At 61.9% G+C, this 23649-nt stretch overlaps 2 protein-coding genes across 2 annotated transcripts; both read left to right on the forward strand.

Moving 5' to 3' along the window:
- The first annotated feature begins 18 nt into the window (after positions 1-18).
- LOC118988856 (uncharacterized) lies at positions 19-3683 on the forward strand. The gene is made up of 2 exons (XM_037048961.1): positions 19-1353; positions 3598-3683. Exons 1-2 carry the CDS (start codon positions 274-276, stop codon positions 3619-3621), a joined length of 1104 nt encoding a protein of 367 aa, XP_036904856.1. The 5' UTR covers positions 19-273; the 3' UTR covers positions 3622-3683.
- On the forward strand, positions 1690-23224 carry GLI4 (GLI family zinc finger 4). Its single transcript, XM_037048743.1, has 6 exons — positions 1690-4364; positions 9892-10191; positions 12132-13050; positions 18194-18394; positions 20923-20987; positions 22133-23224. The coding sequence occupies exons 1-6, from the start codon at positions 3773-3775 to the stop codon at positions 23179-23181; spliced, it is 3126 nt and encodes a 1041-aa protein (XP_036904638.1). The 5' UTR covers positions 1690-3772; the 3' UTR covers positions 23182-23224.
- The last annotated feature ends 425 nt before the right edge of the window (positions 23225-23649 follow it).

Consider the following 23649-nt stretch of genomic DNA (forward strand, 5'->3'; position numbering starts at 1 on the left):
AGGCCCCTTCCTCTGGCGAAGGGGCCCGGGTCACGGGTGACCTGGAGCCACCACACCAGCCCCGCACTGCCTGACCCAGGACCCTGTCGCCTGGGAGTAGGTGCACCTCTGTCGCGCTGCAGCTGGTTGTTCCATGTTACTCCATCAGCTGCACATGCACACGCATGGGTGCACCCTCCCACACAGCCCCTGTTGAGGCCTTAGGTAAGGGCTCTGCCCTGACGCTCAGATACCGTTGAGGCTTCCCAGTGGGACTTGGGCCCAATGCCATGAATGGGAAGGCTGAGAGGCTGGTGGCCAGGCCTCGAGTCTGAGTTGGCCATTTTTCCACCGCGTGATCCTGGCAAGCCTATCAGCCTGTCTGCACTCAGGTTCTTGCTCTGTCCTTGGGGCTCAGACCCTGGAGCTCTCACCTGTGGAGGTGTCCTTTCGTCCATTTGCCCCTCTTCCCAGCATTGGCACAGCCCTCTGGTCCTTCTTTCTTCAATGACCCCCACCCCACCCCACCCACCCGCCCCTAATGAGAAAGAAACAAATGAGCCCTTTAGGCTGAAGGACTCCTTCCCAAGTTGCCTCAACCCCTCCACACACACACCAGCGCCTGGGGCTGTGTCAGGGCCCTGTCTCCCCCACTCCCTGGCCCCAGGAGGAAGCTCAGGGTGGACATGGAGTTCCCTTCTTTCTGGGCTCAAACAGCCTGCCAGCTGGAGCCTGGAGCCCGCCTGGGGAACAGACCTTCCCTTCCATGCAGCCTCCGACCTCCCCAAAAATGCTGGGTCCCCTTCCCGCCCCCCCCCCGCGCCCAGATCCATTTTGTCCTGTGTGCCTGAGTGCCCCGCCTTGGGTTACCGGCCCTTCTTCGCTCCCCCCACCCCACCCACTCTTGACTCCTGGGAGGTTCCTCCTGCCAGCACAGGAAGCAGGTGGCCGCGGTCTCATTTCCTGTCCTTGTTCCAGACCTTGAGAATGGGGCAGGGACCCAAAGTAGGGTCCCTGAGGACGGAGGGCCTGAGGACAGAGATTCCGAACAGTGTCCCCCTCTCCACTCTGCCCTCGCCTCCCGATAAGACCCGGGGCTGCAGGGGCTGCAGCGCCCAATGCACCGGGACAGGTCCGGCCAGGAACTTGCCGAGCAGAGGGGAGAACTCAGGCCTGCAGGCGTCTCGGAGCGGGACCGGGAAGTGCCTAGCGGTGCGGCTGGGCGCGCGCTCCGCGAGGCAGGCGCTGTCCAGCACACAGGCGTTGGCGTCAGAGGCCACGGGAGCAGGAGGCTTGCGGTTGTGTTCCGGAGCTCCCCGTTACTCACTTCATCATTCCCGCCAGAGAGAAACCCGAGATGAGCGGGGCGCAGGGGTGAGTGCTGGGGTGCAGGGGAGAGCGAGGGCGGGACCCTGGCCGGTGCGGCTCCGGTGGGCGCAGGCCTCCGAACCTAAGGTCCCGCACACTCGCCTGGGTTGCCGGGTCATCCCCGGTAGGGGGCGCGCGCGAGGCAACTGACCTCCCCTCTTTCTCTTTCCTCTTTCTCCCTCCCCTCTCTGTAAAAATAGATAAATAAAATCTAAAATAAATATATATTGAAAACAAGAGTGAAGGCGGGCCGCAAGGGTGAACGAGAGGGCTCAGGGAGGGGCCTTCGGAATCAGAGGCGAGTGGGAGGAGCCGGCTCGGGGGCGGGGTCCTGTGCGCACCACCGAGAGGCCCTGAGTCCCGCCTCCTAGAGCGGCCCGGGAAGGGGCGTGGCCAGTGGCTGGCTGTGGCGGCAGGCTCTGTGGTCCTGCTCAGTGGGCCTGCTGCTCTGCTGGGCTACTGGTGGGCGGCGGGGGCTCAGCAAGGCTGGCGTCCCTTCCAGAGAGCCCGCTTTCAGCCACGGACTCCCTGGGTCACTCCGGAGTGGCGGGGGCCCTGGCGCAGGGCGGCGGCCTTCCCACCTCGGCTCCAGGCGCCGCCGGCGGAGGGCGAGGCTGCGCGAGGACCAGGCTGCGCGAGGACCAGCTCCGCTCGCATAGAGGTGAAGACGTCGCCCCTGGCCCTGCGCGCGCGGCCCTCTAGGCTGGGTCGTGGGCGGGGCTCTGCCCAGCTCGAGGCCCTTCGCATCTGCTGCAGCACAGCCGCTGGCGCCTGCAGGCCAGGGCCCAACAGACAGGGTGCAGGTTTGCCCCTGGATCTCAAACCACTGGTGATGCGGTCTCTCTGCCTGCGGCCCAGGCTCCTGCAGGCAGCTAGAGAGGGGGCCGCCGGGCCGAGTGTGGTTCCCGGGGAGCTCAGAGCTGCGTGGTCCAGAGAGCAGCAGAGCGGCACGCTAGTTGCACGGCCGGTACCAGTCCCAGGCTTTGGGCCAGCGCTCTCATCTGCTCTGACAACGTGGACTGAATTGTCTGTGTCTCCGTAACTGGCACTCGTGTCCACGAACCTGTGACCTAAGGGGACGGAGACGGTGACCTCTTTCTACTCCGTCTTTTAAGAGTGATGTTATTCTGGGGCGTGCACAGCATGTAGAGAAGTGAGTGAAACCAGCCTCTGCCATGAAGCACGTAACAACTGCTGTGCGCCGTGCGGACCGTGCTTCTGCAGGAGCCTGGGCCTGACCTGTCGCTGGAACTGACTGGTTCCTGTTTGCAGTTGGGATGTTGGGGTGCTTTTCGGTGGCACCAGGGAGCGGGACTATCGGGTTTTAAGACCGTGCAAGCAAAAACCTTGTTGATTATCTGGAACTTTGGGCTTCCATGGACGGGTTAGCTCAGAGACGTGCTCCAAGGAAAACTAGAGCTGTGAGTGGGGCAGGGACACCTCTCTGAGAAGGGCCCTCCCCCGGAGCTCTGCACGAGAGAGGCCAGCCCCCCCGAGGCCTGCTCTCAGAGCCTGTTTCCAGAAGCAGCCAGGCGCTGCAACAGCAAAGACTGGGCCTGTTTGGGGACCTGAAGAGGGCTGATGGCTGGAGGGGAGTGCAGGGTTGGCCATGTGACGCTCCAGAGCCAGAGGGGCAGGAGTATATTGGGCTCGCTGCTGTGTGCGATGGACCACAAGGGGGCCCAGGGCCAGGCTGGGAGCAGGGCAGACACCAGGGAGACAGCGGCAAGTTTCATGGGCCTTAGAATCCAGGCCCAAGGCAGTGGCACCTTCCAAGAGGGGCATATCTGGCTCCAAAGACATGTTGTCTGGTCCCAAATATAGGAAGTGGAGAAGGACCAAGAAACTCCAGTTTGGGGACCACAAAGTAGACACTGGTCTGTGGCACAGGTCAGCCCTCCTGGACATGGGTGTGGAGACCTCGTGCCCTAGCAGGGGAAGAAAACTCTGTGGTTAGCAACTGAGTGGACACCGTGTACAGACACCAGGACACGGTTCAGAGTTCAGGGGCGGGGCTCCCGGAACCCAGTGTTCTGTGAGGCCTCGGCCAGTCTAAGACGCTCCTTCCATGTCCAGGTGGCAGGACAGGAGTAGGGAGGCGGAGGGGCTACATCCCCATGGGCCCCGGCCCCTTCCCTCAGTCCGTCTTCGGGAAAGAGCTCAGTGTGTCTTCCCAGACGCCCGTGTCACGCTCAGGCTCAGGCTTCCGTGGCCTCTGCAGGGTTGCTGCCACCCGCTTTTCCGCTGCAGGTCCTGCTCCAGCTGCCACGGTGAGCTCAGAGCAGTGAGGAGCTGTGTCTGAGGCAGGATGCCTCCAAAGAAGTGACCACAAAGAGAGAAATTTGGCTGGCTGGAGAGTGGTGCCCCGCCTTTCCCTTTAGCCCTCACAGGCTTCCCTGGCCCTCCCTCCCCTGGGAACAGAAAGATGGAAAAGCCCACAGGCAGAAAGAAGACGGAGGGCCCAAAGGAGCACATGGTTGTGCAGAGGGACAATGCCAAGGACCAGAAGGTGTGCGGGGGCAAAGGGCCCTGCAGGAGAGCCGCTCTGGCTACAAAGCCCAGCAAGGAGCCCAGCCTGAGCGCTGAGGCCGAAGCCCACATATTTGATGCCTTCGACGCTTCCTTTAAAGATGACTTTGAGGGGATTCCCGTATTCGTACCTTTTCAGAGAAGGAAGCCCCACGAGTGCAGCGAGTGTGGGCGCGTCTTCAAGCACAAGACAGATCACATCCGCCACCAGAGAGTCCACACTGGGGAGAAGCCCTTCCAGTGCGCCCAGTGCGGGAAGACGTTTCGGCACAGCTCGGACGTCACCAAACACCAGAGAATCCACACGGGGGAGAAGCCCTTCACCTGCGGTGAGTGCGGGAAAGCCTTTAACTGCGGCTCGAATCTCCTGAAGCATCAGAAGACGCACACCGGCGAGAAGCCGTACGAGTGTAAGGAGTGTGGGAAAACCTTCGCCTACAGCTCGTGCCTCATTCGCCACCGAAAGCGGCACCCCTGGAGGAAGCACTGAGCGGGAGGCAGCTGCCCACGCGCTCCCCTGGCTGCCGCCGCTGCCGGGCACCCTCTCGCCTGCTCTTGAGGACGTTGGCCTGCAGCCCCTTGGCCCACTGGGTCCCTGGCCTGTCCCCAGGCAGGCGGCAGGAGGCCTGTGGCCCCGAGCCAGACAGCAGTCTTCTAGGAGCACCAGAACCCCCATCTCCCCTCGGCTGGCTGCAGGGACCACCCTTCTCAGGCTGCAGCACCAGCCCGTGAACTCGACCCCGGCCCCAGGAACTAGACACCCTGTGACACGTGTCCTCTCGGCCCGGCCACCATCCTGGATCAGGGGCTTGACTTACACAGACCGACCACAGGCGGCACAGCTCCTCGGCCTGAAGGCTGCCACGTGGGAGCTTCCTTCCACGGCCACACGCTGGGGCTCCAGCCTGTACCTCCCGGGGCTTGGCTCTCTGTGCAGGTGAGTTCCGCTGCTCTGCGCCCAGCCCCCAGGTTCCACCCTACCCCCGCGCCGCCCCCCCAAGTCAAGTCCACGTGCTGGGCCTGCCCTGGTTTCCCTCAGAAGGGGTCTGCATGGGGGTCTGCTCTCCCGGGCTGTGCAGTTTGTCCCAGATCTAGACAGCACAAGGGGGCGAGGTGACGGTCAACCTGGAGATAACAAGGCTTTTCATTCGGAAAAGGATGACACCTACATTTTCACTTTTTTGAATCCAAAAAACTAAAAATGGCTTGAGACTTTGTCTTGTGAGGAGGCCCAAGCTTGGTGGGGACGGGCCCCTCCAACAGGCAGCCCAGATGATGGGAGGGGCTCCTGGTCTTTCTAGAAGCTGTGACGTCATAACACCTACCTAAGCTGGGCCCCCGCTGGCCCCCGGGGTGTGCTGAGGAGCGTCCCGCCCACCCCCTCCATGCCACCTGTGACCTGCTCTCGCTGTTCAGAAGCAGGTGCCCGAAGCCAGCCTCGGGGAGACACAGACGTGCAACCCCGCGTCTGAAGGACATTCCCAGGACGTTGCACAGAGCAGGTGGTCTGAGGGCCATCTGCTCTCGGTCCCTGTGCACACTCCATGGGGGCCGTGCTCTGCTGCAGGCTGACGACCCTCACTGCCTCTCTACCTAACAAGATAATGCCCTTGGGAATTTCTTCACAAATACAGTGCACAGGATTAGAGAAATCACACATCTCACACTAAACAGTTCTCGGTCTCTTTGGCCACCTGCCCTGTTGGGCAGACAGATGGGCCTTGTCCTGTTGCTGCCGAGTCGGTGGTGGCGGCAACGCGGGCCCAGGGTCCACTGGGCGCCCCGGGGGGTGCGGGGAGCTGGTTCTGCTGCTGCTCCAGCACCAAGGCCAGGGCTGCTATTCCAACCTCCGCTCTCAAGTTTTGGGTTGTGCCAGCGGCACTCGCCTACCTTCCGGGAAAAGGAAACCTTGTAAGCAACCCCTCTGAAAAAACACCAGAAGTGATAGAGTGCGCAAGCTTCAGTGACAGCAAAAATGCCACTCACCGGAGCAAGTGCCAGAGGGGCCACTGTCGCCCTTGGCCCCATCCCGGGGAGCGGGAGGGTTGGGGGTCAGCAAGCTGAGGGACATCCCCCATCCTGCAGAGGACAGGAGACTGCAGGGGGCGAGAGACGGGGCAGCTGCCAGTCATGGGGGCCGGGCACCGCTGAGGGTCGAAGGAACAGGCTGGTTTTTGACAGGACTGAGCGCTGAGTGGGGGCAGTGTGGCACAGGGGACCCCGGCATGATTTTAACAGTCTCAAGTGCAAAACTGGGCAACACCGAGTGGCATGGTGTGTGGGACACACAGCCAAACCGGAGGAGGAGAGAGTGGCCTGCATCCAGCTCGGCAGACAGGCCCCCCGGGCTCAGGGCCGGCGTGTCGGTCCATTGCTCTTGATGACACCATATACAGGCAAAGTCTGCATGTTCAATGTGTTTCCCGACTTGAGTTCAGAACAAAATTAAGCACTTTCCTGGACACCCTCTGGCCATCCAGGTGTGGGTCTAAGCCACGCCTCCCCGCCTTCCCCTCATCAAACTGTTTCCTCATGTCCATAGTTGGCTTTTTCCCAACAAAGGCAGCAGATAGGAATCACAATTTTTTAAATATTTATTTATTTATTTTTAGAGAAAGAGAGGGAGAGAAACACCCATGTGTGATTGCCTCTCTCCCACGCCCCCTGCTGGGGACCTGGACCATAACCCAGGCCTGTGCTCTGACTGGGAATCGAACCTGCGACCCTTCAGTTCACAGGCTGCACTCAGTCCACTGAGCCACACCAGCCAGGAGCAACTGTGTTTCTTTATTCAAGAGGCATTTCTTGTCTTTCCAGGTTGTGAGAGTAGACTGTCCAAAGCAGGACATTCCCAATGAAATGTGTGCAAAGAGGAACCTCAAAACTGACAAGAAAGTTCCCGTGTTCCTGAAGTCCGCCAGAGGGACGGAGATCAAGGACCAGAAGAAAGGAAAGCTGGGTCCAGCCTCTCTGGCTGAGGGACAGGTGGGGACCCAGACATGGAGAGGGCTGTCCCTGCAGGAAGGAACACTCCAGGGACAGGCCTGCAGATGTGAGCAGGGCAGCGTTTCATGTGGGGGTCCCGGAAGGCAGGGGCTCAGGAGAACTGGCATGGACTGTGGGGCCTTCCTGGGGCCCCCAGATCTCTCCAGGGTGGGCAGGCTCACGGCTTGTTCTTACTCCACCCAGCAGGCACCTCAGCTCGGCGTCAGCTGGGCATCCTGGGGAACATTGCAGGCCAAGGACATCCCTGGCCAAATGCCAGTTCAGAGTCCCAGACTTCGGGGCACCTCCCCACTGTCACAGGAGGATGCACAGCAGTGATCCCAGACCCGTCTCAGGTTGGCTTGGTCACACCGCTGGCTCCACCACGGTTCAGCATGGAGGGCATAGGGACGGCTCTAGGGGGACCTGGTGTCTGGGCACGGGCCACACAGGACCTTGAATGGGACATGGGGCGTCCGCGATGACCCAGCAACTTGACATTGATGGTGCCGCATTCTGTGAGCCTCACCCCCCCTTGACCTGAGGGCAGGTGGGGCTCCGGGCCTCCCCCTGCGGGCAGGGGCTCCTCAGTGACCTGGCCCTTGGTCGTTCTTGCACAAGGGCCCACCACATTCCAGTGGCAACAGGGTGTCCCCTGGGTTTCACTTCTAGTGACCTCTTGTGTCTGAGCCCATCTGGGTATCGGGATGCAACTGCTCGGTGCCTCTGCTGGTGAGCAGGGCTCCCACACAGGAGCTGGGACTCGGGGCTGGGCCTGCAGCCTCAGCACCAGGGAGGAGGCTCATGGCCCTGTGGGCACATGGACATCTGCTCTGGAGCAGGACAGAGGGGTAAGGGGGTGCTGCTGAGGCCCATGGAAGCAGTGTTGGGACCAGAGAAGGAACAGGCTAGGGGCCAAGGTGGCCTCTGGGTCCCCTTCTCGAGGACCCCTGTGCACCCAGCCCAGAGTCCTTGTCGCCCAATCCCTCCTCACGTGCTCCAGCCGCCTGTTGTGTGAACTGTAGGGTGGTCCTCCTTGTGGCTGGGGTCCTGCCCGGATGCAGGCTTGGCCAGGGCGTCAGGGCTGGCACTGCTGCCCGAAGTCCCCTGCAGACTCCGAAGATGTGGGTTTCTGAGGCCGGAAGTCAGTGTCCCCTGAGGGCGAGCACCCCGGGTGCCTCAGCTTCAGCACACGCCTTAGTTTTGGCACAGGGGTGCCCAGTGTGGGTTACACTCACTGCTCGGAGGTGCCCTGGCACACCACCTGTGCTCTGGGTCACTGTTCCCTTACCCACGTGGCATTCTGGTTCTGTTTCTTGAGACTGTGGCTCTTGGTGTGAGCACGCTTGCTCCCAGTGGCTCCAGCACTCTGTATCAGCCTTCTCCTCACGTCCCCCCCAGGGGGTGCATCCAAGCCCACACAGCTGGCCGCTCGAGATGACCGCAGGCCACAAACACTTTGGCCTGCAGCTGGCGGTCTGGGACCTGAGATGGTGTGGATACTTGCTAGTCTGGTGTCTACCGCTTATTTTTGTCTGGAAATCCAACTCTCCAGCTAGCCAACGCTGCTGAACTTTTACTTGGTGATCCCTTCGCCCCTTCAGTCCTTACGAAGCAAGTGCGCTCTGCCTGGGCTGGGCGGTCTCTCTGCTTCCCTGGTTTCCTGTGGCCGAGTGTCCCTGTGGTCTCCCCTTCCAGGCAGTTCCCCTGGTTCCTGCGGTGCCCGAATCCCTGCCTCCACACATCACAGCACCCGTGTCCTGCTTCCTGCTGGGAGCTGTTTTCTCCTGGAATAAACGTCTGTCCTGACCCCTTCACTGTGCTCTGTTGATCTGCAGCTGTAGGGGTGCAGTCGGGATTCCCAGGAGAATGCTGGCACTGGCCAGCACAGCCAGAGACCAGCTGGTCACTCACCGCCTTTTGCTAACTTAGGATGGGACTGCCCTGCTGCAGTGACAAGACAGCGTGTCCCCCTGCACGCACCACCTTTGTGGTCCTCCACACCTGAGAGACTAAGTTTGGCTTTGCCAGTTGCTTAGGGCCTGCAGTCCTGACTCCCCAGGGGGCCGGGGGTGGGGTGGTCTGGGAGGCCCCCAGAGCCTGGGACCCCGGCCCTAAGGTCCTGATCTCCGAAGGGAGACCCTCAGTGTGCCTGAGCAAGTAGACTGACTCTGGGTGAGTCAGTCACCCAGAAGGGTTCACAGACAACGCCTGGGGGCATTTTTGGTTGTCAAAACTGAAAGGAGGTGCCACTGGCACCTGGTGGGTGGGAACAGGGACGCTGCTGGGTGTCCTACAGAGCGAGGGCCAGGGGTTGGCAGGGTGGGATCCGAGGAGACCCGCAGGTCAGGGGAGCTGCCGGCCAGGTTTTGATTTAGCAGCTGGAACCTGGGAGAGGCAGCTTTCGGCAGAAACCGGAGCACTTGCTTGGCGAGATGCCCGTTCAGGCGGCGGAGCCTGGCAGGGCCCGGGACGAAGCGGGGCGTAGGCGGGCAGAGAACGCGGCGAGCGCTGCGTCTCCGCGTGGAGCTGCTAGAGCCCCGGGTCCGCCCTCATCTCGCCGAAACGAGCTCGGCGGGGCGACGCAGGGTAGCCCGGCAAGGGGAGGAGAGGGCACAGGCGGGAAGGGAGCTCGGTGACCAGCAGATCTGGGACAACATGCTCAAGTATATCCTCCTATCGCGAGCTTCGGGGCCGTCGAAGCCATAGTCCTCCCGGCGCCCAGAGCGGCCGGAAATGCGCTCGGGTGGGGGCGGGCGCAAGTTCACTTCCGGCCGGCGCGGGTTCACTTCCGGCGGACGGGAGTGCGGGCGAGGTGGCCACCTCAGGCTTGGAAGGTGAGGGAGCGCCGGGCAGGGGTGGGGACGCTGGACACCGCAAGCCCTCGCGCTTGATCCCCGCGAGCCCCGCCCGGGGCCGCCGCCGCGTGACCTTGAGCCCCGCCTGGGGGGCGCGGGTTGTCCCCGAACGGAGAGGAGGCCTCCGCCGGGCGCGCTGGTCCTTCCAGCCCAGCTCCGGGAGGCTGATGAGCAGCTGCCGCTGCCCTGCCCCCCACGCCCCCCCTCACCCTGCCCGGGTTCTCGTCTCCCCAGGTCCCGGGTGAGCACGCCTTCCTTCATCAGACCTTGCGGAGTATGACAGCCCTGGGGGACTGTCAGCAGCCCCCTCGTGTCCCATCCCCTGTCAGTCTCGAGTCGCCGGGGACACCTGGAGCCCACCACTCGGAGGCCCAGCTCCGCTCCCGCAGTCGGCAACACGGTACTGGCCCCCCGCACAGCCGCCCGGAGGTGGGACTCGGGCAGCGCTGGCTGAGGCTGGGGCCTGAGCTTCGTGAGAAAAGGTTCCCCGGGAACAGTCCCTGGGACCGTGTTTTCTTTGGGGGGCATCTGGGCAAAACCATACGCAGCCTCGTTGCTTAGGTCCTCAGCGAGTCCCGCACACCCGCCCCCCACCCGCCAGACTTTGAAAGAGAAGGAGCACGAACCAGCCATGGTCCTGGCTCTGGGCATGCTGGTTCATGTGGGGGCTCCAGGGACCTTGCTGCACCCCCCCGGGCAGGGCCTGGGGTTGTCGAGGTATGGAATTTGAGAGGGGGTGCCTATGTCCCCGTCCACAGGAGGCCTGGCCTCACTCATCACAGCCGAGGACACAGATAAGCTGAGATTCCTGGGGAGGCAGCGGGGCTGAGTGCCAGGCTCTGGGCGGGTCATCTTTAAGGAGGGGGGTGTGGGGAGGGTGTGCTGGGTGCTGCACAGGCCTTTGCTGGGCCAGCTGCCCTCCCTGCATGGGGGTCTCAGTGCCTTGTCCAGGGCTCCCAGCACCAGGGCAAGCCAAGCCTGCAGCCATGTCCCCTGCCACATGCAGTCAGGACTTCGAGGCCCACACTTTACCTCCAGTTTCTCGTGTCACCTTTGAAACGTCTTGGCAAGGTAGGACCTCCTGTCCCCATGTTTTTGATGGGGACAGGGAAGCCCACAGGGTTCAGACCACATCCGTCTGACTCATCGTGCCCTTGGCCCGAGACTGGGCGCAGCGAGCCACAGCTCCTTCTCTTGAAAGTCAGGCCAGCAGGACGTAGGACTGGGGAGGGGGCACCCTGAAGGACTGGACCAGCCCTGCAGAAGGAGAGGGCTGGCGCCCAGGGTGGAGGCCCAGAGCCCATGCAGAGTGGGGCCACGCTCGACCTGGGCTGCACCAGCAGAGACCAGCCCTGGATGGCTCCAGCCCAGAACGCCCTGAGCCACGGCCAGGTGTCTGAAGACGTGGCCCACTGGGAGGTGGTGTGCCATGCCAGAAACGGAGCGGGGGGGCTGAGCCCACGAGCTACCAGGGTTGTCCCTGAGGAGAGAGTGTGGGTAGAGATGAGGCCCTGGAGGGGGTGCTGTGTGTTAGGGGTCATAATCTAGGAGCAGGTGGCATCGTGCAGGTTGCAGAGAGAGAGCCTTGGATCTGAGGGGATTAGGGGGAGATGAGCCCTCAACCCCAGACCCCAGGCTCCCTCTGCAGAAGCCCTGAGGTGCTCTCCCAGCCCCCATGGGAGGAGGAGCTGTGGGGCCCAGGCGCAGGAGACACGGAGGGGGTCCAGATGGGCAGGGACGCCTGCGGGCCAGGTAGAGGAACAGAGGCTGCCCCTTGCCAGGCTCTGTGCAGCCTCACCACCCCAGGAGCCACCACTGCCCGGACCCTGGGCCCCTCTGGTCCCTGGCTCAGAGTTCACCTCTGCCCCCCCAGGCCCCTTGCCCATTAAGTTCCACTCCTCACTGACACCTGTGGGTGCCACCCAGACCCCCACAGCCACCTGCGTGTCTGGCTGGGGTCCCTGACTCAGTACCCCTGGCCTCCACTTGTCCCCCAGATCAAGCTCTGGTTCCCAACCCCTCCTCCCCACAGCCTGTCTGAGAGGCACGCTGACCAGGCCTCCAGCCCCTTCCTCACCCCCACCCCCACCCACCTGCTCAGGAGAAGCCCCGGGGATGTCTGCCAGGCACAGCCCCACCCCACCTGGAGACCCTGCAGGGGTCAGTTGCCACCTGACCTTGGCTAGCACCAGGAAGAGCTGTGCAGCAGCAGCCTAGCGTGCTCGCCCCTGCGGGGGTTTGGGCAGCACCCTCTGGAGCCAGGGCTCTGGTGTCCCTGAGTCTGGCTCCAGTCAGGCCTGTGCTCAGCCTGGTCCCCTGCACTGTGGCACCCCTGCCAGCTGGTCTCCTAGAATGGCAGGGCAGCCCAGTGGGTGGGTGGGCTTTAGCTACCTCTCCCAATTGTCTTTTCAGATCCTGAGGCAGAGCCTGAGCAGGCTCTGTTGTCTCCCCATCCACAGGATGTTGGACATGAGGTGGGCCCCGACGGAGGGGCGCTGAGGACCCTTCTGAGGGGTCTACCCTGTAGACCCGAGTGTGCGGGCAGCCTCGGGCAGGAGGCCGGCTCGGAGCAGCGTGCAGGCCAGTCGCTGGGAGCCAGATCCTGCCTGCCCAAGAGGGGCGCCTGGCGTGTGATGCTCAGGCCGCTGGGAGCCTCAGGGACCGAGGGTGGCTCAGAGCTGGGGGATGGCTTCTGTCGGGACTCAGGCCTCGGGGCCCTTCAGGGTGGCCCGCGCAGTGCGAAGCCGCACAGGTGCGAGGCCTGCGGCAAGAGCTTCAAGTACAACTCGCTCCTGCTGAAGCACCAGCGCATCCACACGGGCGAGAAGCCCTACGCCTGTCACGAGTGCGACAAGCGCTTCCGCGGCTGGTCGGGCTTCATCCAGCACCAGCGCATCCACACGGGCGAGAAGCCCTACGAGTGCGCCGAGTGCGGCCGCGCCTTCAGCCACAGCTCGCACTTCACGCAGCACCTGCGCGTGCACAACGGCGAGAAGCCCTATGCGTGCAGCGAGTGTGGCCAGGCCTTCAGCCAGAGCTCCAATCTGCTGCGGCACCGGCGGCTGCACACGGGCGAGAGGCCCTACGCCTGCAGCCAGTGCGGCAAGGCCTTCGTCTGGAGCTCGGTCCTCATCGAGCACCAGCGTATCCACACGGGCGAGAAGCCCTACGAGTGCGCCGAGTGCGGCAAGGCCTTCCGCGGCCGCTCGCACTTCTTCCGGCACCTGCGGACGCACACGGGCGAGAAGCCCTTCGCCTGCGGCGCCTGTGGCAAGGCCTTTGGCCAGAGCTCCCAGCTCATCCAGCACCAGCGCGTGCACTACCGGGAATAGCAGCTGCAGCCAGGCCGGTGCGGTGCGGGCAGCGCTCCAGCCTCCTCACCCTTCCCAGCTGGCACCGCACACCCAGCGCCCCCAATGCCCCCAATAAATTCTTTTTAATTGGTGGTAACTGGAGCCACTCCCATCTGGGTGAGGCCAAGGGCTGCTTACTGTTCCCAAGGGCCTGTCTCAGGGAGAGCGGCATGGGGCCCTAAGAGTGCCCCTTCTGGTCTGGGAGGTCGGGGGCTGTCTGAACGCCCCAGGGACTGAGGCCCAGAGGCCCCAGGAGGTGTGCGGTGCCCGTCTCTGAGCCACTGGACTCCCAGCACCTGGGAGAGCTCAGCTGGGTGGGATGGCTCGATGCCCACACAGCGACAGGATCCAGCAGCGCCTTCTGCTCACACCAAAGTCACGGCCAGGGGGGGTTGTGAGGCAAGACAGGAGATTCAGCAGGGCAGAACTTTCTTGGGGTCATGGTCTAGAAAGGGGCCATGATTTGGGGGGGACTTGGTCTGTGTTTTCCTAGAGTAACTTCTGAAGCCTCGTGTGCAGATGGTGCTGCTTGGCACAGCTCCCGGAGGTCTCAGCACAGCCTGTGACCTGGCCCACAGGTGGAGTCCAGTGCAGTGTGGTTGGGGGAGGGGCTGAGCTCCACCCAGAAGCCCAAGGGAGGTATTTCCTGCAGGGCCTTCTGACAGTGGATCCATTCCACCTATTTGCCACAGTCCCACCCTCTCCTTGTTCCAGCTCTAACCCTTCTTGGAACGCCTGTACGTCCTCCTGGCTGGGTGTTCAGGGGTTCTTGCAGGGGCCAACCCCATGAGGCACTGGCCCCTCGCCTTGCATTTTCTAGGACCTTGTTTCATGGGGTGTGAAAACCCACTGAAGGACCACCCAGTACCACCACAGGCCCCACCCCAGGGGAGACATCCAACGGGCCTGCGGTGGAGCCAGGGTATCTGGATTTCCTTCCCAACCCGGCAAGGACTTTGGCAGTGCGCCTGGCTTGGGTGCTTCTGGTGTCCTCCAGCCCCTCAAAGCAAGCACTCCTGCACAGGCAGTTGTCCTGGCCACACTCGGGATGGCTCAGGGAATCGACCCCAAGTTGCAGACAGGCAACTCGAGCTGAAGGACAGCTCTGGCTTGGGCCAGAATCTGCCCCTTCAGCCTCTGTAGTTCCCAACTCTGCCCTCCGGATGGAGATGACCTGGCTGTGCTCACTCAACAAGAGTAGGGTCCCCGGGGTTGGAAGGTAGGGCCGTTCCCAGGCCCTATCTCCTTCCTCCTCCGATTCTTTGCTAAGCAGTCCCTCCAGCTAATCGTCATGGAGGGTAAGGCTCTCTCCCCAGGCCAGGGTTCGCCATCCCCCTCGGGCCACTCCAACCAGCCGGACCTCGCCTCCCGCTTCCCCGCCACTGTAGCCCAGCGATGGCCTCTGGAGCTATAAGTTGGACGCCCCACACCTGCTTCCCGAGGCCCTTCCCACGGCCTCAGAGCCCTACACACCTTGCCGGCCCCTCGCTCCTCCCTGTCCCGAGGCCCTGCCTCTCTGCCACCCTTGCAAAGGCGCGCGCCCTGCCCAGCACCTCGGACAGCTCCAGGCTCGTAGGCCAGCTGGGTCGACGCGCACGCCCTGAGCTCTCCCAGCCCCAGTCTGCCCCCAGCAGCACCCAGGCCCCCTGTTCTGGTCTCCCGATTGGTCCCCCAGGCCTGGTCTCCGATGGGTCCTCCAAGCAGCAGGAGGCGCCCCGCACACCTCAGCTCCAAGCGCCCCCAGCGTGCGGGCTCCCTGCACGTGGGGCTCAGACAGGATTCCCCCAGTGTGACTCGAACCGGATCTAGGGTGCTGGGGCCCATGCTTTCTTCCGCCCCCGTCCCCAGTTAGCTGTCACCATCGTGCACCAGCCTTCCACTCGCTAAGTCAACTGTCAGCACAGTCGGTCTCCCAGGCCACCACTATTCTAACTGCTTCGCGGTCCCACCGCTTTCGACCCACAGGTCGACAGAGCCCGTGCCAGGCGCTCCGCTCTGCGTCCCACCCGAGCTCAGCGGGTTTCCCAGACTCCCCGAACCGTCCCGCGCCCCGGCGGGTCCCTTCGCCGCTGCTCTGTGGCGCCCCCTGCCTGCTCGGGGGACTGACAGCTTCCGGCCTGTCTCGCTGAAAGTGTTTCTCTGGCCCCTCACTTGACCCAGCGCCTCAGCCTCCGCCGCGGCCCCTCCTCCGCCCCCTTCTCCGGAGAACCGTCTACAAGTCTCCCGCTTGCGTCCCTCTACCTCCGGTCCGTCCCCGCGGTCGTCCGTTGTCCTGCCCCTCCCGCTTTGCTGCGCGAGGGGCCCTCCGACCGACCCGCCGCCGTAATTCAGCTCTCCTCGCTCCTGGCGATGCCTTTCTTTCCACAGGAATACACGCTGCAAACATTGCCTTTTTTACAAAAACATCTTAAGGAAGAACAACAAGTGTACAGTGGAATCCTAGTAAATTCTAGTTTGTACTTGAAAGATGACTTTAAAATTCTAAGTAGTTTCTTACTGTGAATGTTCCCTCTGCCCCCATTTTGCCTTCTCGAGGCCACTCGGCCCGGCCACTCGGCCCTGCCCGCCCCGCCGCGCCCTTTTTCAGCTGCGCGGCCGCGGTCCGGAGGGAGGCAGCCGCCCCTGGGGGCCCCCGCCCTGGGGGACCCCCCCCCGCCCGCGAGGGGGTCTCTGCTCGGCTGTCCCGCCTGCTCCGTGCGTTGCTGCGGCCTGAGGGCCAGTTCGGTGGTTCCGCCGCGAGGGGGCGTGACCCGTGGCCGTTCCTGTAACAGAAAGAGGCGCATCCGTGCTGGGGATACGATCCGGAGGGCCGGTTCCCTGGTTGGATTTTGCTGTGTTTTTTGGAAAGTTGACTTGAAGTAGGATACTTTTTTTAAGATTTAAGAAAATATTTTATTTTATATTTAGAGCGGGAAAGGGAGGGAGGAAGAGAAACATCAAGTGTGGCTGCTCCTTGCGCGCCCCCTACTGGAGACCTGGCCCGCAACCCAGGCATGTGCCCTAGACTGGGAATTGAACCCAGGACTTTTTGGTTCACAGACTGGCACTCACTTCACTGAGCCACACCAGCCAGGACATGCCCCCAAACTTTTTGTGATGGGCCAGACAGTACAGGAGCTGCTTGTGCGGACCTACACTGACAACCCTTTAAGTGCAGAACCAGGAGTTGGTCCCACCTGGCTGAGCCCTGGGCTGGGCCTGGCCAGGGCTGCTGGCTGCCAGAGTGCCTAGAATGGGCTGGAGCCCGAAACACGGGCGGGTCCGGGGCTACGGAGCTCAGGGGAGCCAGAGCAGATTGAGCTCAGAAGGGGACCGTCCTGGGTTATGCGGTGAGAGGAGAGGCAGATCAGGCCAACGCGAGGAGGGTGCAGTTGGGAGGGGCGACAGGACCCTCCAGTGGATGGTGGCCGGGAAGGCTCCAAGCGCAAGGCCAGGCCGGCCTGCTGAGTACCTTGTGGGCCAAGCAGCCCTCAGACCTGAGGTATCCCACTGGGATGTGGGCCCGGGTGCATTTCCAGATTTTAGATCTTAAAAGATATATGCGTATTGCATAATTTGATACAAATAAGTAAGAGCATGTGAAGGGAGCAGACACAGTGTTGACGGCAGCGGTGAGCAGTGATGCGGGGCTGCGCGGTCAGGCGGCCAGCTGGGGTGGGAGCTGCGGGGCTGGAGGGCGGGTGCAGGGTCCGAAAAAGCTGCAGGGCTGCCCCCCTTCTGCACCTGGGTGAGGGGGGCCTCCCGCAGGGCGCGCTGCCCTGCCCACAGCCACCCTTCATGCCTTGGGCTGCAGGTGTCTTGGGTCTGCATTCAGTTCTCCAGTTCTGCGGCATGAGGCTGTTTCTGGGCCAAAAGAAGTACTGCTCTGGCACTGGGTTAGGACACTCAGACGACGGCCTGGGCTCCTCCCAGCTGGCTCTGCTGTTGACCACCAGCAAAGGGCCAGCCCACTGAGGTCTGGCTCCCTCGTCTCATCCCTGGGTGGTGGTGGAACTGCACACTCCAGTCCTTGAGCTCATGGTGTCTGAGATGCCCTGGGCAGTAACAGGAGCCCCCAGCCCCAGCACTAACTGTCGGTGAACGGGGAGCTCCGGGGGCTCCGGTTTTCTGCCCTTCCAGCGCAGCCTGGCAGAGGGAGGGCTGTCACTGTCCTGTCCGAGCACCAGCTCCTCCGTCTTCCTTGTCTGCACGGCAGCCCCTTCTCCAGGGCGCTGAGGTCAGGCCAGGGGATCCACACATGTGTGGGTAGTGGACACGAGGGCCGAGGGCTGGGCCTTGCGCAAGCACCAGCAGCGTGTGGCTCCCCCCGCCCCATTTTCTCCTGCTCCTCCCCACAGAGCAGCTTCCTGGGTCTGCGGCCTCCTTCTCCCTGGAGCCCCCCCTCCTCCACTAGCACCGGCATCGTTGTTCGCTCACTACGCAGTCGGCTCAGTCACCAAACCTGGCCCTACTTCCCTGACCTTATCCCTGCACCTGCCTGGACTCGGTGGAACCCAGGTGGGAGACACTGGGGCTGCGCCAGGCCGGTGCGTGGGAGCAGGGACTGGCAGAGACGGGGATTCTAGAATGCCCATGGGATTGGGAAGGCGGCCAGCGCTGTATGAAGATCAGGACAACAGTCTGGGAGGGGCCTCGCACTGGGGCTAAGGATCCTGCCTTTAAGAATCTCAAAAGGAAGCCAACATTGGGGCACCACCCACCTGCCACCCAGCGGCTTCCCAGGGGCGCAGAACGCAGCTGAGCGCACTCTTGGGGCAGTCTAGATCGTCACCGGAAGTGCCTGCCCATGGCCTCAGGGCAGCTAAGCCCCCAAGTCTCCATTAGCCTACAGCGCAGGTGGCCAACACAAGGCCCTCAGCCAAATCCGGCCCGGCACCTTGTTTCTACCCAGCGGCAGCACAGAGCTCCTTGCCCCTAGTTAAGGAGTAGTTACATTTATACAGTTCTACATTACATTTGGCCCTTTGTAGGCAACCACAAGGCTGATGTGGCCCTGGTGAAAAAGAGTTTGACATCCCATTCCTGGCCTGGCGCATCGCAAGAAGCGGCCTAAAAAAGAGGTTGCAACTGTTCAAGCAGATCCTCCAAGGCAGCTGAGAGCAGTCCTCCAGCTGCCTAGAGCGCCCAGGAAGAGCCTGTGTTGCGGCCTCCAGGGCAGCTGAGAGCACAGTCCTCCAGAGGCCTAGAGCGCCCAGGAAGTGCCCGCATTGCGGCCTCCAGAGCAGTTGAGTTCACAGTTCTCCCACAGCCTAGAGAGCTGCCGGAATTGTCTGAGCCGCCAGTGAAGGGCCTGGTACTTGGGACTAGCAGCGGTGACTGCAGGTAAGTGGTGGCGGGCTAGGTGGGGTGCCCGACGTTGGGGCCGTGCTGAGCGTGACCGTGAGGCCCGGGATGAAGGCCGCGTGTCTGTCCTGGGGTTTCGCTGCGGAAGAGCCACAGGTCCGCCGAGGCGAGTGGAAGCGGCCGGCCTGCCCAGGCCAGCGAGACGGCCGCCAGGGGTCGCTGCGTCCCCAGTTGCCGGTGTGGGTTAACCCACCCAGCTCTTTATGTGAAATGACCCAATTTACACGGTTTCGTCTATACAAACTTCCAGATGAAGTTTCCGTGCAGATAAATCACGATTTCGACGTCCGGAGGGGGAGTCAGTGCGACCCCACGGCCTTTGTACATTGTCCCGTGAGCGCCAGGCGCGCAGCGGTGAACCGGGTGAATCTGCTTTCAGAGTAAAACATGGAGGTTTTAATTGCATTTTTTAATTGCTAATGAGGTGGGACAAACGTGGGACTTATGTCTGAAGATATGTTGGCCACTTTTTTTTTGGTGGATTGCGTGTTCATGACTTTTACCGGCTTTTCTTACACGTATATACTTAAATATTTTGACTATATTATCCTAGTTGTCCCATTTATCCCCTTTACACCCTTCCCACCCACAGTCCCCCCCTTAGTTCACGTCCGGGGGTCGTACGTGGAAATTCTTCAGCTTCTACATTTCCCCTATTATTCTTGCCCTCCCCCGTCTATTTTCTACCTACCGTCTATGCTACTTATTTTCTGCACCTTCTCCCCCCTTCTCCTCCCACTCCCCTGTTGCTAACCCTCCATGAGATCTCCATTCTGTGGTTCTATTCCTGTTCTAGTTGTTTGCTTAATTTGTTTTTGTTTTAGGTGTGGTTGTTAGTAACTGAGTTTGCTGTCCTTTCACTGTTCATATTTTTTGTCTTCTTCTTAGATGAATCCTTTTAACCTTTCATATAATAAGGGCTTGATGATGATAAACTCTTTGAACTTGACCTTGTCTGAGAAGCACTTTACCTGCCCTTCCATTCTAAATGAAAGCTTTGCTGGATAGAGTCTCATCTTGGATGTAGGTCCTTGCCTCTCCCGACATTTGGAGATGTCCCCCAGGGTCCTCATACTCACGGTTATTTTTTATTGTTTCCTCCTTGCTGTTCTGGTCAAATGCGTATTTCTCCCTGATGTTCCAAATCACTGGTTTGAATCCCGGCCTCCTCACCCAGCCAGTGGTTCCCAGCAGCTGTGTCTTTATTGCACTTTGTGGGACCCTTTCTTCCTTCACGCTGGTGCCGTGCCAAACCCTGTGAGCCTCCCAGTCGCCCGTGTTTTGAGCCCCCAGTCTGTCTGCTGGGTTGGTTGTGTCCGTTCCACTGAGTTCCTTTTTCTGGGGTTTTGTCCTGTTCTATCGCTTGGGCCATGCTTCTCTGTCCCCTCGTGGTGGCTGCCTCCCTGTGTTTCTGTGTGTCAGGCAGGGCTGCTGGAGAAAAGGCGCCAGTGGAGCACGTGGGGTGGAGCCTCAGGTGAGGGCCCAGCGGGGGCCACCTCACTCTCTAAGGCTCTGGGTGGGGGTAAGGGCTGCAGGGGGTGGGTTTGAATTCCCCGTAAGTCCGTGCGGCCCTTTGAACAGTCTTCTGGAATTCTGGCAGTTTCTCTCACCGCCCCACTCCCTCTGGTTGTTACAGCCAGAAGTCACAGGGACTCATCCCCCTGGCTCTGGAACCCCGGGCTGTGCGGTCTGGCCTGGGCAGGACCCCCATTCCATGGTGTCCATCCCAGACTTTGTCCACCACACATGAAGGTGGGACCGACCCCCCTGCCAGTCCGGGTGAACTTGGCTTCTTCGGTATCTCGTCAGACTTCCCTACAGCTCCATCTTCTGACAGTTTTGGGTGGCACTTGTTTTGAGGTCTAATTGTAATTTTTTCTGTAGTTGTCCAAGGAGGCCAAGCATCTTGATCTACACTTCTGCCTTGACAGACGTCTCCCCCCAGTTTATTTACTTCTGTTTTTTTTAAGGTTTTACTTATTTTTAGAGAAGGGAAGGGAGGGAGGAAGAGGGAGAGAAACATCAATGTGTGGTTGCCTCTGGAGCGCCCCCTACTGGGGACCCAGCCCACAACCCAGGCCTGTGCCCGGACTGGGAATCGAATCCACTGAGCCACACCAGCCTGGGCCAGTTTTTTACTTTTAACATTAAATGTTCTTGTGTGGTGAAACCCATCAGATTTTGGTGTTGTACTTAGCAAAACTGTTCCTCAATCCAAAATTACACCGTTTTCACTTCTATTATATTAAAAATTCCATAATTACCGAAGAACTTAAAAACCTGTGGCTGTTTCTCGAGACCTTTGAGGGCCTGTTGAAGGCGCTGGCTGGGTCCTCATGGAGCAAGAGGACTGCGGGTGGGTGTGGAGCCACCACCACAGATGTCCCCAGGGGTCCAGGTGACAGATGGGCACACGGCTGAGGTGGCTCCTTCAGGACCCCAGGGGGCTCCGACCTGCCCCCACTCCCCCTGTCACTTTCTCCCCTTTCTTCTTTTTGCCCGAACAGGTGTCCCCAGCCCTGGTGTGTCTGCAGGACGCCACGCGAGGGCCCCCCGATGGACAGCTGTGCAGGTGAGGGGCAGGCAGCCAAAGGGGTCACAGCTCAGGAGTCGGGGCTCCCCGAGCCCCACTGCAGGAACACGGCCACCCCCATGTTCCTGCCACAGCACCCGTGGTCCTCACCTCCTGGTCCCCCTGCCACGCCCCGCACCCCTTTCTCAGGTCCCCCCGGGTGTTCTGGGTGGCGTTTCCTGGCCCAGAGCAGCTGGCGAGGGGGGGCCGCCAGAGCCAAGGGTTCGGGTTTGGTGGCTGTGGCTGCTGTCACTGCACTGCTACGCGACCAGCACTGAGGCCAGTGCCCCCTTCCCCCAGCACCCTCCACAGTGCAGCCCCGGTCAGAGGTCGGCAGGAAACCTCTTGGGCACCTGCCCACGGCCCGCGGCTGTGCTCGTCCCGCGGGACCGAAGCAGGTGAGGGGCCTCCCGTGGGTGGACAGGTTTTCTTTGGACCTAGTGTCTGTGCTCGCCCTGCTGGCCCTGCCCTTGTCCTAAGCCACCTGTCACAGAAGACCCTGGTGACGCTGCAGAGACCGTGCAGCTTCCCGGTGTCCCCAGGCTGTGGTGCCGCATCCCGGACGCTCGTCTGTGTGGGCACCTGCTCCATGCCCGGAGCCAAGTGCCTTAACCTGCCGCCTCACCATGGCAGCCCCACTGGCCCCCTCGGGCTGTGCCCACTCTGCTGCGACATCTGGGTCAGAGTCCGCTCTGCACAGACAGAGCCCTTCGAGGTGGTGGGTTGGGGGCTCGTCAGTGTGGCTCCAGGAGCCCAGGGTCGGAGCAGTAAGTGGGGCCCAGTACGCGTGCTGTCCGCTGTGCCCTGCTGCGGCCCCAGGCCGGGGGGCGGGGGGACAGGCGCAGCAGAGCCAGAGCCTGTCCCCTCCACTCCTGGAGCTGGACCGATGGGGGCAGAGGCTCGGTTTCCTGGAGTCAGAGGGAAGGAGCCTGACTTACTGTTCTCCAGCCCCTCGTCTGTCCCTGTCCCCACAGAGGTTAGAAAGGACAGCCGAGCAAGGACCCCATACAGGCGCCTGGTGCACACTGACCTCATGCGGTTTTCCCAGCGTGGCTGTAAGGCACCGATGCCCCTGCAGCTCCCGTAGGGCTGTCCACAGCTCAGAGTTTCTCGTGTCTGAAACCACACCTGGCCCTCTCTTCCAGCTCCCCTCGCACAGGCGTCAGGTGGCCACCAAGCTGCTGTGTGTGGGGCTCAGAGCGCAGGGTCAGTACGGCAGCAGGTAGCTGTGGAAGAAGGGGACCGCCACGGGGAGCAGGCACCAGGACTGTGTCAGGGGCCTCCCCAGGCTGTGGATTCTCTGGACCTTTGTGGGAACGAGGAAGCCGGAGAGAGGCCCCAAGAGGCCCCATGGCAGCCGGCCCCCCGTGGGGCAACTGGAGGGCAGAGTGGCTGTGAGAGCACGTCAGGCGGCTCGCCGAATGAGGGCCCTGCGGTGGACAGCAGCGGCCACCGGACAGGACGGCTTAACCGCTGCGACCCCCACGCCATCAGACAGCAGAGCGCCCACTCCGGGGAGAAGCCCTACGCATGCGGCGACTGTGGCAAGACCTTTGTCCACAGCTCACTTGTCGTCCGACACCAGCGCACCCACAGCGGGGAGAGGCCCTACCTGTGCCAGGAGTGCGGGAAGGCCTTCAGCCAGAGCTTCAACCTCATCCGGCACCAACGGGTCCACACCGGGGAGAAGCCCTACCGGTGTGCCGAGTGCGGCAGGGCCTTCAGCCAGAGGTCCGATGCCATCAAGCACCGGAGAGTCCACACCGGAGAGAGGCTGTACGAGTGTCGCGAGTGTGGGAAGGCCTTCATGCACAGTTCCAACGTGGTCCGCCACCAGCGGACCCACCACGGGGAGAACCCGTACGAGTGCCAGGAGTGCGGCCAGGCCTTCAGCCAGAGCTCCAACCTCATCCAGCACCAGCGGGTGCACACCGGGGAGAAGCCCTTCGCCTGCCAGGAGTGCGGGCGCGCCTTCAGCCGCAGCTCCTTCCTCAGCGAGCACCGGCGCATCCACAGCGGTGAGAAGCCCTACGAGTGCGCCGAGTGTGGGCGCGCCTTCCGGGCTCTGTCGGGCTTCTTCCGGCACCAGAGGATCCACACGGGTGAGAAGCCATTCCGCTGTGCTGAGTGTGGCCACGCCTTCCGCCTGAGCTTCCATCTAATCCAGCATCAGCAGGTCCACAGCAGAGAATGAAGCTGGGTCGCAGGGATGCGGGGCAGGAGAACATGCGCAGGGGTGGGGGGTGCCCACCCCCAGCTCTGCTGGCCGCCTCCCTGCGTGAGCCGGGGGGGCCGGGGGCCATCTCAGTGGTGTGAGTTGCTGCCATTGGTGGGTCTGCAGCCCCCTCTCCCAGGAGCAGCTGAGGGGACAGTGGAGTCCCCAGGTGGTGAACTTCGGCATGCACACAGCAGGCACTCCACTCCTGGAGAAGGGGACTTGTGACAGTGGCCTGTGTCCACTGGCATCAGCTCCTCTCCTCTTCGTGGCTCACACTGTGTTCCTTCCGGGGTGTGGCCTGCATGCAATGCTGTGTGTGGCTCTTAAGTGTTAATTTTATTACATTTGAGAAGCATAATTCATTTCAACCTTTGTAACCGCCATGTTGTCAGGACAGACTCTGCCACCCAAAGGGCGTCCTCTCGGCCCTCCCAGGCCAACCCC

This window comes from Sturnira hondurensis, unplaced genomic scaffold (genome assembly GCF_014824575.4).
Source record: "Sturnira hondurensis isolate 20B ecotype Veracruz unplaced genomic scaffold, ASM1482457v3 Scaffold0006413, whole genome shotgun sequence".
In the NCBI taxonomy this organism is placed as follows: domain Eukaryota; kingdom Metazoa; phylum Chordata; class Mammalia; order Chiroptera; family Phyllostomidae; genus Sturnira; species Sturnira hondurensis.